Here is a 14381-nt window from a genome sequence, read left to right as displayed (position 1 = left end):
GAACACGTCTTCCCGAATCAGCTGATTTGGAAGTTGAGAGTTCCAGCGTTCCAAGTCCTAGTAAAGTCAGTTATTTTTACATGGATTTGAATACTAGATCATGGATAACGGTGTTCTTTGGTGGTTGGGTTTCAATTGACCACACATCTCAAGAATGGTTGTACTGAGATTGTACAAGACTACACTTCATTTATACTCATACATATCAACCTCATTCATCCTCTGAAGTATTATCTGCATGGTAATTACCGGAGGATAAACAGGAAAAAAAAGACATAAACCACATAATCAGTATCATGCTCACCAGCACTAAGAAGTGGAATGTGGCTCCGAGATGGTGAGGTGCATCATTGTGACTGAGGAGACTGAGGAGTATGATGGGAACCTGTTTGTGGGGATGAGGGCATCCATCTGCATCAGTTAAATTAGGTTACGTTAAACTAGACTGAGTTGCCAGCCTCCATGGCGTGAGTGGTAGTATCTTGGCCTTTCATCCAGAGGTCCTGGGTTCAAATCCCAGTCAGGCATGGCATTTTCACACACACTACAAATTATTCATCTTATCCTCTGAAGGAGTACTAATGGTGGCCCCAGAGGTTAAAAAAAAAATTAGACTACACTGAGTTAGACCTGGATGCAAATCAACAGGATGCAAATCCATGTTCCGTCGATCCCCGTGGAACTTCACTGAGTTGAGTTCCTTGTCACCCCTTTCTGACAGGTGATGCTGCGATTCCCAAGTTACAATCTTCTAGCCTGTTCAGCATGGTGGACTTAACTAACTATATTTGTTATATTCATACTAAGCTCAGTAGATGTAACAAGAATAGATTTTTAAGAGTTTTTTTTATATTGCTTCTCACAATCACTGTGGAACTTATGAACAAACCTCAGGATACTAGCTAGCTAGCTTTGTAGTGCCTTAAGGTGTCATAAAGGTGAATATCATAAACTGAAACTGGAAGCTTTAAAGTGGTTATTAATAAAAACTTGCAACAGTGATCTAAAAACAATTCTATAGCGTATATGATCTTTTCTGTATTATGTTTGTCAATATGATGTTTTCTAATGACTATAGACTATTTCATTCAAATTCAGTTCAAGATGATAGGGTAGTAATTACCTTAAAATTAAAAACTTCATCAATTTTATATCTCAATACTGTATTTAAACATATAAATATAAACATTGTTTTACTATATCACATAACTCTGAATGTAGAATAGATGTAGTAAATGATAATTTCTATTTGTTAACCAGTTCTGCATTTCATTTTTTCTTGAAGTGAAGCTTAGTTATCAAGTGAATTATGATATAAAACATTGTCAATCACAACTCCAGAATTAGGCAGCAATGTAAAAATGTATGATAATTAACAATAAAGGTAAAAAGAAAAGTTTTGTTCATTATAATAAAAAAGTTTAAAAAATCATAATTTTCATTTCATGATTTATGACCCATGATAAAATAATTACTATACGTGATAATAATAAAAAATTAATTCTGCAACCACTATGAATAACACCGCATTTTACAATTAGTAACATAAAGAATTTGTTTTATTTTGTTTGTTACATGAATGTAAGATATCCATATACAAAATGGTGCGGTATGAAAATAGAGGAAGTTAAATTTTATAATAAGACCTAATTTTTTGTGCATAAATTTTATTACACTTATTTTTTTAACACTGCCTAATTAAATATAAAATAATAAAAATATATTTACCCCCCATCTGGCTGGTACAGCGGTTAACTCATCACTGCAAATCAGTTGTTTAACAGCTGATTTTCAAAGTTGAAGGTTCTGAAGTTCATTCCTAGTAAAAGTTAGTGCTTTTATACAAATCTGAATACTAGACAGTGAATACTGGTGAACCCACACGTCTCAGGACTGGCCGACCTGAGTCTGTACAAGACTTCATCTCATTTACGTGTCATACATATTATCATCATCTCTTTGGTCCAAGGGAGGGGGGGGTGCTTATTGTTCTCTAGTTTAACAGACTGCACCCATCGGGTTGGTGTAGTGGTTAACGCGTCTTCCCAAATCAGCTGATTTGGAAAGTCGAGAGTTACAGCGTTCAAGTCCTAGTAAAGCCAGTTATTTTTACACGGATTTGAATACTAGATCATGGATACCGGTGTTCTTTGGTGGTTGGGTTTCAATTAACCACACATGTTAGGAATGGTCGAACTGAGAATGTACAAGACTACACTTCATTTACATTCATACATATCATCCTCATTCATCCTCTGAAGAATTATCTAAACGGTAGTTACCGGAGGCTAAACAGGAAAAGAGAGAGAGAGAGTTTAACAGACTGCAAAATACTCAAAGGAAAATAAAGAAAATTAAATAAATATATTTTATAAGAAAAATTAGAATAGTTTTATTAGTTGTATACCTGTAATATACAAGGTGTGTAAGAAAAGTAATGAGACTTACCAAAGTTTTTACTTACCAAAGTTTTTATTTTTTTCAAACAACAATATTATCCCCTTCAAAGTAGTTCCCTTGGGCAGCTATACACCGGTGGAGTCGTTCCCACTCCTGGTAGCAGCGCTGGAAGGCTTCAGCTGGTAGGGTTTTTAACTGGTCAGTCACAGTCTTTTGAATGTTCTCCCGAGTTCCAAAATGACGTCATTTTAATTTCACAAAAAGGAAAAAGTCACAAGTACTCAAATCAAGTGAATAGGGGGGTTTAGGAACCATAGGAATGCGTTTTGAGGTCAAAACTTCCGTGATGGAAATGGCAATGTGACATGGGGCATTGTCCTGGAGGAACAAATTCTTTATGCACGATACCCCTACTGTCAAAAAAGCAAATCAGCATGGTTTTGATTTTTGATTTGCTCATTTGACATTTTTTCGGTCGAGGAGATGACGGAGTGTGCCAGCTACTCTTTGCTTTGCCGCTTTGTTTCAGGATCGTACTCATAAATCCAGGATTCATCACCTGTGATCACACGATTGAAGAATACTTGGTATTGTCAATCCTCTCAAGAAGATCAATGCACACGTTTCTTCAATTGTCCTTCTGTTCCATTGTGAGGTTTTTGGCACAAATTTTGCATAAACCTTTTGCCTTTCCAAATTGTCTGTCAAAATTTGATGTACAGTGAAAGTGTTTAAATTTAATTGTCATTCATCATCCTTATTGTTAAACGACGGTCTGATCTCACAAGAACCCTCACATGCTCAACGTTTTCATCAGATTTTGAACTTGAAGGTCTCCTTGAGCGAGATTGATCTTCAACGTGTTCTTGGCCTTCCAAAAATGATTTATACCAACGGAAAACTTGTGCTCTTGATAAGCATTGTTCCTGTTCCCCAGAGGCCTGTTTTAACTTTTCAAAGGTCACACTTATGGATTCCCCAAGTTTAACACAAAACTTGATTGCACAACGTCACTCTAAATTCCGATGCTCCATTTTCATAACACACAACAAAAACAGAACTTCACTGCTGGTGCTGTCAAAAATAATGTGTTGGCTGAACGGAGTTGAAACTCGTACTGAGCATGTGGAAGGTATGAACAAACTGGTCTAGCACAGACCGGTAGACACAGCGTTACCAATCTCATTATTTTTCTCACACACCTCGTACATTTAATCAATGGAATTTTACTGCAATTACAGTCAAAATAAAAAAAATGAAATAAATTAACAATATGAAATGACTTTATGAACTAGCAGGAAATTTGTCAAACCATAGAAGATTTAAATGATTTTCTACTGAATATTCTTACTACCTTGCAATCTTAATACTACTGCAAGCTATTGGTTTTCATTCCTTATGAAGATTCTACCCCACTAATAAAATTCTGTAGAAAACATGAATACATACAGAGCTTAAAAAAAGTATACTTACGTTACTGATAATAATGATAACTGAAAATAATACATTCTCCAGTTATCTCGCTGGTGGAAAAAATTGTGACTAACGATTGTTGCACATGAAAGTAAGATTCCAGATGTAATTCCAAGAAATATACTATAATATCTTGCAGCAAATACTGCTGTTAATAATGTACTAATTACCAGTGAGTCTAGAAATATTATAGATCTGCAAATAAAAATAATGTTTAAAATCTAATTTATTTATAAAATAATAGAATATAGCTTCAAAAACTAATAATATTAATACAAAAGAGAAATGCTTTTAATTTATACAAAATAAAATAATAATAATAATCTATACCAAATTTTTTTTCTAAATATCAATGATGGAAAAATAATTGATGGAAAGCAGAGTTGTTATTTTTAAAATAGTGTATTAATGTAAAATACACAAAAAAAAGAAATTTTTTAAGTTTTCAAAATTAACCCATCAGTGATTAAACATATATAAACACTTCATAAAAGAGTCTTCTGTAAGTTGAGTTTTATAAAATAAGCTCTTCAACTTACCTACTAATGTCTCCAAGAAGACTCCAAGAAATATAATTAAGGTAACTACAGGAATTAAGAGTCAGCAGTGGTTTTGTGATTTCATGACCAGTATGATACATGTATAGGCAAACAAACTGAAAGATGGATTTCTTAATTTCTGAATATATTTTGCAATCCAATTACTTAATAGCAGAAGCAAGAATTCAATTTTTAAAGTTAATCCTACAACATATGAAAAATTAATTATCCCTAAAAACATGAAAACAGATAGAAATTCCTAGTTCTTGTAAATTTCTGTGTTTTTCAACATATTGTTGAATAAAAATCAAAATTAAATGCTGATACTAATCTTAAAATTATAAGAAGTATAATTTTTAATAAATTCCCTTTAAACCACTGTTAAACAGTTAAAACTGTTTCATATTTCCAGTTTATATTCCATAAGAGTAAGGAAAACTTAGATTGGCAGCAATGTATTGTTGAGGTACTATAACTAACTATCTATTATTCAAATGGAAACGTCCTCATTGACTTTTCAATCAAAAATCCAATTAAATTTTAAGGGAAGTTATGGGACCTGTATGGGAGAAAAAATTATTTTTTTGGATTTTTGTCTTTGAATTTTGTTAGTCTTTAGGGTCTTCAAAATCAAATTTATGCAATTCTGAGCATTTTGAATTTTTTTTATGAAGGAATGTTATACAGGCTACTAATTTGTAGAATATAAAATTTGTAATTTCTTTGTCTTGTTTTTCAAGTTGGCCATACTTTTTTCCTGTAGTTATGTTACTCTTTTACCAACCTCACTTCATTTGAGAAACCATTTCTGTGCTTTCAGTTCTAGTTTTCTTTGTGAAGTGATCATTTTTAACTCTGTTTTGTGAAGTGATATAAAACTGTTATTTTTTTCTTTTGTGAAGAATTTATATTCTTTTAAAAATACCCGGATTCTTTAAAGCCATTTAAAAAAGAAAGTCATTCTTCACTGGTGTTCCTAGACAAGTAAAACATTTTAGACTTGAGAGAACTTCAATTTTGAAGCCCAACCTAGTACAAGTAATACACCTCCCAGTATTAATATACAAAAAAGGGAGAGCTCGTCAAAAAAGAAGGTGGGCTCATCATCTAGCTATGAAGTTTATGAAAACAAAAATAACAATAGTGACTAATGACATCATAAATCTCCAAAAACTGGAATGTTTACTTTAAGAAATTGCAGTTTGCAAAAACTGCAAAGCTTCTTGTGTTTTTACAAGCAACAGGGGAGGTCTAAGTATTAATATTAATATTAAATTTAAGAACTGTGGTTTTGAAGTCTTTAAAAATAACAGTGAATTTTTACCATCAATAAGGCAGAAATAAACATGCATACAGCTTATGCATTGGTAAGGACAAAGAAGCTACAAGAACATTCTGTGGTATGAAAATGCTCAGGCCTGCTGCATTTATGTATTCCAACAACATAATTTATAATGTAGTAAAAAATGTTTGTAAAGATTCAATGAAAAAAGCAGTTGCAGATTGTGTGCAAGAAAATGATGGTTGTAAGGATATAACTGCAATCTTTGACGGATCATGGCAACATAGAAGCTACTTGTCTCTGAATGGTGCTGTAACTGCCATAGCAGAGAATAATAGAAAAGTTATTGATGTGAAGGTGTTCTCAAAATATTTTAGGTTTGAAAATAAAGTGGAAAATAAGCAAAATGATAACTGTTTGGCTAATTATAAAGGAGTTAGTGGTGGAATGAAGGAGGCAGGTGCTGTTGACATGGCGTGGTAATCGCAATAAGTGAACTATATCAGGCAAAAATATTACATGGGAGATTGAGAGAGTGCTACCTTTCCATCTGTTGTTGCAGCAGAACCATATGGTCCAGATTATGCAATTAAAAAGTTATAGTGTCTGGGCCATATTCAAAAATGTATAGGCAGTCATCTTAGAAAACATAAAAATAAAATGGAGAACCTACACTTTTAGATGAAAAACAATAGAAGGTCATAGGCGACTCACAGATTTTATTGATGAAATTCAAACCTACTATGGTCTAGCTATTCGACAAAATACATGCAGGGAAACAAGCTGTCTGGGCAGAATAACTCCATCTTGGCTCTAGTAATGAATTGTCTGCACATTATTTATGTCTGAAAGGTCCAGACAATACAAGTATCAAAAAGCCATTGTTAACAAAGAAAAATATGAACATAAGACACCTTCCTAAAGCTATTATGCTATAGATTAAAGACATTTTAAAGAATTAGCTATGAAGCAATTGCCACATTTAATAAGAGAAATGTAGGAAATAGTCCAGGCAGTGTTTTAAAATGGGCATATTTGGACTTTTTCTATATGATCAATAATTTTTGTTTTAATGTCTCCAGAATATCAACAGAATAATTTCATTATGCACCAGTTGAAAAAGGTGTGCTTAAATATTTATTAAACAAATTTAAAAAAATTTTTTAAATATCCATTTTTTCTCCTGTTTCCCTAAACTATGTTCATTTCAGAGAAAAGATCAATAGAGAAAAAAGTTTTGTTATTAAATTTTACAGACAATATCGTAAGTTGCAAATCGAATAATACATTATTATTGATGCAAAAATATCAATCTGTCAGAAAAACTATATATTTTGGGAATTTTTTCAAGTACTTATATATAAGACCTTCAGATTTCACTTCAAAGAACTTTTTGATATGATAAAGCAACATGCCAAATTTCAACAAAATTGGTCTGAGAGTTTTTGCACAATAATTTACAATCCAGATTTTTTAAAAAATGTGATTTTTCTAAATTATGTAGGGACATGCAAAGTTTCTACCCATTTAAAAATAATTTTGATTGAAACAAATTTTTATATCAAAAAAGTTGGCAAATTCAAAAAATTGTTTTCAAAAAAATTCTAAAAACTGTCTATTGAAAACATAAAGTAAATTATAATCTTTAAAATAAAGTAAAATTCAGGTCACTATCTGTTATAGTTCTTGAGAAAAATGTACCTAAAGTTGAGCAATGTAACATAGAAAAGATAGGGTTGCATGACTTCACTTAAGAAAAGGAGATTCTTCAAGTTCAAAATGTAGTATTTGTCTATGCTGAAAGTTGATATATGATATAATAAATTATAGATAATTAATTTAAATAAGACATGATTATAAAAATATTTAAATGTAGACTATACTGATTAAAAAAATTCAGGAAAAGAGTTTGAATAACTTAATATTGTAATAATTTTTTATATCTTATTCCTAAAAACATAATATCAGAGGACAAGAGGACATGCTGGTCAAAAAGCTACTATATAATTTTTTAGGAAACAAGTCAAATTATATACAAACATCATAACTGAAATTACTAGTCATAGTAAAAAAAAATATATACTACCGTAGTTTTGGTCCTCGTTTTTTATCCTTTATAGTATTCCAAATTCTTTTTTTAAGAGTACGGAAAAATCCATCAGGATTGAATGTGTAAGGTGAGTTCCTTGGAGTGTTTGCATTTCTGACAAAAAACTTTGGTAGCAGTTTTTCTACATCAGGATTTAAATGAGATGCCTCAAATGCTTCTGTAATATCTAATCCCTAAAAGATAAAAATAAAATTGTTAAAATATTATTAAAAGTTTTTGGATATAAATAGAAAGGGTTCAGAATAATTTTCTCTCCTGGATGTGGTTTAAATATCTCAGTATCAGTGAACTTTGTCATCTGTTCAGTCTTATTACAGTTACTGTTTCATGTAAGATATTAAACTATTAATGGGTCTACTGTTCATTCCCTACATTTTTTATTCTTTTTTTTTATGGTTAATTCACCTCATAAGCGTAAAAGCTTGTGTACAGAAATATGATATAGAAATTTTGAAATGCATAAAAATACCAAGACTTGGCTGGGTGTGTCAGACATTAATTCATGACCAGCATGATCTTTTATTTAAACTAAAAAATAAATTATTATTCAGGAATCTTCTTATTAATCTAGCTTTTCTTTTATTCTAGTTCTAAGGTCATTGTGTACATAGTTGTAAGAACATAATTCATGAAACTATCTCTAAGAGAATTTGAATTTTTTTTAGTATTTAGATGTATATCTAAATATGCATCTGATACTGATTTGGTCTTTAGCAATTTAAAAATTCCAAAATCATGCAAGAACTGCACTAACATTGTTAACTAAGCAAAGTATGGGGAACTCGTTCATTGAACATGGCTTGACCATTTGATTTTGGTTATTTCACAAAATTCAATTTACTAATCTCTGAGAAGTTCCAGATATTGTAGAACCATTTGTAAGAGACTGTACTTATTATCTTAACAGGATCAAAAATGTTAATCTTTGTTTCATGACATATGGAACTTTTTATAATTTTAATTGTTGCTAAATAAAAACATTTAACTTATTATACAAGTTGCTGGATTCTCTACCATCAGATGACATGATTTTATTACAAACCCACAACCCGACAGACAGTTGCTGTTTGATGTTTCCTGAATTAACAATATCTCCTCCCCATTTAATGCTTTCCAAACAGCTGAGTTAAGGTTCAATGTTACTTTTAAATCTTTTGTCATTTTTATCCTTTTAGGTTTTTACTTTTTTCTATATATACTTTTTTTTAATTTAGTTAAATATTTGTTTATCCTTAATGGTTCTTGTTTCTTTCCATCCCGTTTGCTGTGCAAAGCTGGATGGAAAGAAACATGCCTCATGCCTCATGATGAGGCATGAGGCACAAATTAATAAATAAAGCTTAACATTTTATAAAATATAACTTTGCTAAGAACATACTTTATAAAATGTATTTTAGTAAAATATCATATTTATAAGAGTACTAACATTTTATGATACCTCTGTTGTTTAACAAGATCCTTGCCAATGAAGGATAAATCTGTTAAATTATAAATGATTATATATATATATATATATATATACAGAGTTATCATAAAGGAATGGTGCGGTTTTGAACATGGTTTAAATTAAAACAGAATTACTTACAGTTAGTTTTTTTTATTTTTCAAATTTGTCGTCTCAAACATTTTTTTACATATTAATAAATTTCAATATATGCGCCCTTTGTCGCTCGACAAATCTCCAAACGATACTCAACTTCTCTCCAAACATTGGTTAACATTTCTTCGTTAATGGTTGTCATTGCTTCATTAATCCTGTTTTTAAAGTGGTTTAGGTCGCAAATTTTTTGTGTATAAACAACGCTTTTGATGTACCCCCACAAGAAAAAGTCGCAAGGTGTCAGGTCTGGACTCCTTGGAGGCGAAAGTATGGCCCTTGCCGGCCTATCCATCGATCTGCAAATTTTTCGTTCAAAGCGTCCGTGACCAATGCATTGAAGTGCGGGGGAGCACTATCTTGTTGGAAATGAAGTTGATGAATGTTTTCGAGTACATCCAGCTGAAGAAAGCAATAATCGGTTAACATGTCAAGATGCACAACTCCATTAATTGGTTTTCAGCAAAGAAGAAAGGTCATATTACACGATTTTTCATCACACCACACCAAACATTAACTTTAGGCGAATCGCGTTGTTTCTCAATAATTGCGTGTCGGTTTGCAGAGCCCCATATTCGTGAATTGTGTCTGTTAACACATCCATTCGCATGGAATGTAGCTTCGTCTGTAAAAATTATATCATCTAAAAATGATTCGTTTTCACTTATTGTCCAACATTTCAACAGCGAAATTGTAACGTTTTACACCATCATCGGGTTTGAAACCAATCAATTAATTGAATTCAAATCACCAAAGAACAACGTCATCCATGATCTGATATTAAAATCCGTATAAATGTAACTGCTTTTACTACGATTTTAACCTTACAACTCTCGACTTCAAATCAGCTGATTTGCAATGAAGAGTTCATCGCTAGACCAACCAAGTGGGTTGATAACAAATACTTGTTAATTGTTGTACTTTACTCTTAAAATAGTGGTATAGACATTCAAATCTAAATAAGTATAGATCGATTTTTAATTGATTTTGAAATAGGATCATTCAGCATCACAGAAAAATTGTTACAGTGACTTAATCAGCTATGGCTCTTGTCACTTTACCCCAATTATCATGATTAATATACAAAAACCAACAAAACAAAGAGGCTATCCATAAATACATTTAACATTAAGTTCTAAGACCCACAAATCTTCTTACAATAAAATAATAACTAAAAATTGAACTAGCCTAGAAAATGAAGAACAAATATAATTTTTTTTTAAATGAAACTTACTTTAGTAATAGAAATCCATTTTTTCCCTCCAGGATGTTTATCAATCCATGATGACAAATCATATAATCCATCATGAATTCTCCATAGTCCTTCAGCACCATCATCTTTCTTTTTTTGTTCAATCCACCATCGACTGCTTCTAAAATTTACATCCATCCAGTCTGGATACTTCCATTCTGTCCAGCTTGATGGGTGACCCATACCCTTCTGAAACAATAAATGTATTACTATATTAGTAGTTAAGATTAGAAAACTGTCAAAATTTATAAAACATTATGTATGTACTTTATTTATTTATTTTTTAAATTTTGAGTCACTTCTTTCTTATTTGCTGAATCAAAGCTTTTTATGTTTTCTCATACACAATTAATTTATAATAAAATCATTTAATAAAAATAAAAGAAAAAAAAAAATATATATATATATATATATATAAATACAATTTTTATCTAAAACATTTTTTTAAAGATTTGATAAGACCTTTATTCTGTTCCTGGTGAAAACCATTTATATACAGAAAATACACAAAACTGAAATTTGTGCATTTGGTAAAAAATAATACTTGAACTTAAGATTATACAAAAAATATTATATATGAGTCGAATCAAAAATCTTTTTCTTTGATGTAGGTTAAAAATAAAAATTAGTTATCTATTTAAGCTATACCATTGGTTTTTCTTCTAAAATACTCTGTAAGTCAGATTTTCCAGGAAAACAATTCCACAACATAGAAAGCAAACAATGAGAACAGATAGCTCATGTTATAGGGAGTACATATTATGTGAATTTAGTTATCTATTCCTTCACAGAATATTTTAATGTAAAATTATAACAAAAAACATCTATAAAAGAAAACAATAAAATGTGTTAATAGAAAAGATATAAAAAAGTTGTTGAGATCAGCATTAAAATGTATATCATTCACAGTAATAAACATATGTTAAAATTCTTTTTCATTACCTCCTATAAATCCATTTAGTAAGATGTAGGAATTTTTAAGTATAATAATTATAATAAACAGATACTGTAATAAGCTATACGCTACGTGGTACACAGGAATGGAGAAAAATAGAGAACGTGATTACCGTAATATTAGATACGAAAGAATCAAATAGCAAGGGTTGGCTCCAGGAACTGATATAAGATTAAAAGACAACCGACGGCTGGAGAGGGACCCGGAAACGATACAGTCGGGCCCGGATTACCCCTCTCTGGTTGGCCGGTGGCAAACAAAGACGAAACCCACAGATAAATTTACCCTGATAAGTTTATGAATAGAAATTGATGGTAGATAAAGAAGAAACTTTCCATGCGTAGTTTTATTCCAGGCAGAAAATACGATGGAAAATCAGAAGATGAATGGAGGAAACAGATAAAGGGATAGCGATTAAAAAAAAAAAGTCGAAAAGACCGAGTCCCGGCCGCCAGGGAGGGGCCCGGGAACGACTTAGTCGGGCCCGGACTACCGCACTCTGGTATGTTAGAGGCATGGCAAAAGAAGAAATCTCAAAAGATCCGAACCGGCTAGCCGACCTACCGTACCGGACATACAACCGGCGGATGGGGAAGCTCGTTAAAGTCAAGTGACACGGCTTGGGCCGTGCTAAACTTTAAATGCAAATCCGTCCCAAGTAGAGCAGAAAAAAATGAATAAACAAAAAAGTATGTAATAGATCATTTTTAATTATTATTTTACAATTAATATTTTTATTTTGGAAAAAAGCAAACTAAATAGTTCATTAATAAATATGAATAAACAAGATAAACTCAAGTAAACACCCTCACATGCTCATAGTAAGTTTTCCTGATACTCCTTGACAGCAGATTTTTAAATCAAAAATTTAACATACAACATTTGAAGATATATTTTATTAACTTATCATTACCTAGTATACAATTTTACAGTATAATAGTAATACTTAGCCTGAAGTTATTTGGTTATTCAAAATATTTTCATAAAAAAAATTAAGAAACTTTTTTGAGCTACATGCAGTAAAAGAAAAATAATCATGAATAAGTATTCAACAGCCTTAGCTCATGCCAAATATTAAATTTTTATATGGTTTTCTGAATTCATTTTTATACTTTTATAAAATATAAATGCAGATTTCTTATCTTTAATACTTCTTGCAAACAGTTTTTTTCATATTTTACTTTTTGTACATTTAACCGTACCTTAATTAAAAATTAAATTAAAAAATATTTAAATAAAATAAACTAAAAAAACCAAATCAACTTAAAAAATGCATTAAGAATAAAATAAAACAATTTAATTTTTCATTAAATTTTGAATTTTCATTTGGTATAGTAAGTAATATCAAATTATAGATTAATAATGTTGATTTTTAATTCACCAAACAATTGAGAAATTTAAAATTTTGAATAATATGATCTATTTTTTTATCTTTTTTTTACTTTTAGCCCATTTTTCAAAGTTGGTTTAATTTTTTTGACATTTTTACTTATACGAGTATATCAGGTTTAACTGCATCTTATCATACAGTTCAGTGAATACAATTACTGTGCTCACTATTAAGAAATAATAAATAATATTTATTAACAAAATTCAACAAATTTCCAGTAATTCCTGGAATTACTGTTTCAATGAAAAAATAAATTAATTTAGTAATCCATGGAAAATATTTATACAGGAAAAAGTAATGTTAGTGATATCAAGTTGTTTTATTTTTATCCATACACAGAATTTTGGAGAAAGTCACATCCTAGTTATTTAAAATTATTTTTGATCCATTAAAATAGTAAATAAAAGGGAATTTAATATAAATGAGTATAGTTTTATAATAAAAAAAGAATCTTGGGAGAAAGTTTTTTTTTTTGTTTAATAATGAACTACTTACTTTTTATTTAACACAATAAAACAAATTAATAACTTGATCAACTGCTGTGATTTTCTTTATCAATGTAACAAAACAATACAATAGATATTACAATAATAATTACCAGTATAATGAAGTAGAAGTGACAGTTTCTATTAATAACAAAGGTACTATTATAACAACAAAGATTATATATAATACAATTATAATAGAATTAAATGAGTAGTCATACAACACATCAATTGCAGTATGTCAATTCACAATAAAAAGGTAAGTCAAAGACCATATCAAAATATACACAACAAATGTTAAACAAATATTTCACATTATGCATATGTATGCTAAATACCATAACTGTAATAGTCATAGGTATCCTCACATGAGTTACAAGTATCTCCCAAAAATTAAACAACTGTTCTCAATAATAAGTACCTCATAACAAGATTTAAAAAAAGTGAGGAATAAGGTGGTTTTCTTATTGCCTTTACTGAGCAAGTATACAGTTGATATCATCAAGCTTACCCAATTAAAATGCAGGTGATAATCACAATCATGAAGATGTCAATTTTTGACATCTTCAATCAACTCACACCAAAGAGAATAACTATATAATAATGAACATCATTATACTCAGAGAAAGAAACTTTGAATGATGCATTTTATACCTCAGTTACAAGAGTCATAACAAAGACTCATAGCTACAAAAGAGACTAGGACATATACTCATACTATAAAGCAACAAAATAAAGTATCTTTCAATTATGAATTTAATGAAAGAAAAAAACATGTAAAAACTGAAATGTATTTGTGATTATTTTCATCACTAGGTCAGTTTGCATACTTATGCATACAGTTATGTAATTTTTAAGTTTACATAATTCTAATAAATTAAAATTTATAAATGTAAAT

At 30.3% G+C, this 14381-nt stretch overlaps 1 protein-coding gene across 2 annotated transcripts in view; it reads right to left on the bottom strand.

The window, feature by feature from the left end:
* Positions 1-14381, bottom strand: part of LOC142323893 (cytochrome b5-related protein-like) — a 75006-nt gene that overhangs the window by 9587 nt on the left and 51038 nt on the right. The window contains exons 2-4 of one of the 2 annotated variants that reach the window (XM_075364222.1): positions 10636-10842; positions 7781-7977; positions 3874-4068 (exon numbers count right to left, since the gene is read on the bottom strand). In XM_075364222.1, coding sequence (XP_075220337.1) covers positions 3874-4068; positions 7781-7977; positions 10636-10836 — 593 coding nt within the window. In that variant the 5' untranslated portion in view covers positions 10837-10842. The remainder of the gene's footprint in view (positions 1-3873; positions 4069-7780; positions 7978-10635; positions 10843-14381) is intronic. The other variant, XM_075364223.1, reaches the window with a different exon arrangement.

The sequence above is a fragment of the Lycorma delicatula genome, chromosome 4 (genome assembly GCF_047948215.1).
Source record: "Lycorma delicatula isolate Av1 chromosome 4, ASM4794821v1, whole genome shotgun sequence".
Lineage (NCBI taxonomy): Eukaryota > Metazoa > Arthropoda > Insecta > Hemiptera > Fulgoridae > Lycorma > Lycorma delicatula.
This window is presented reverse-complemented; position numbering and strand designations above follow the sequence as displayed.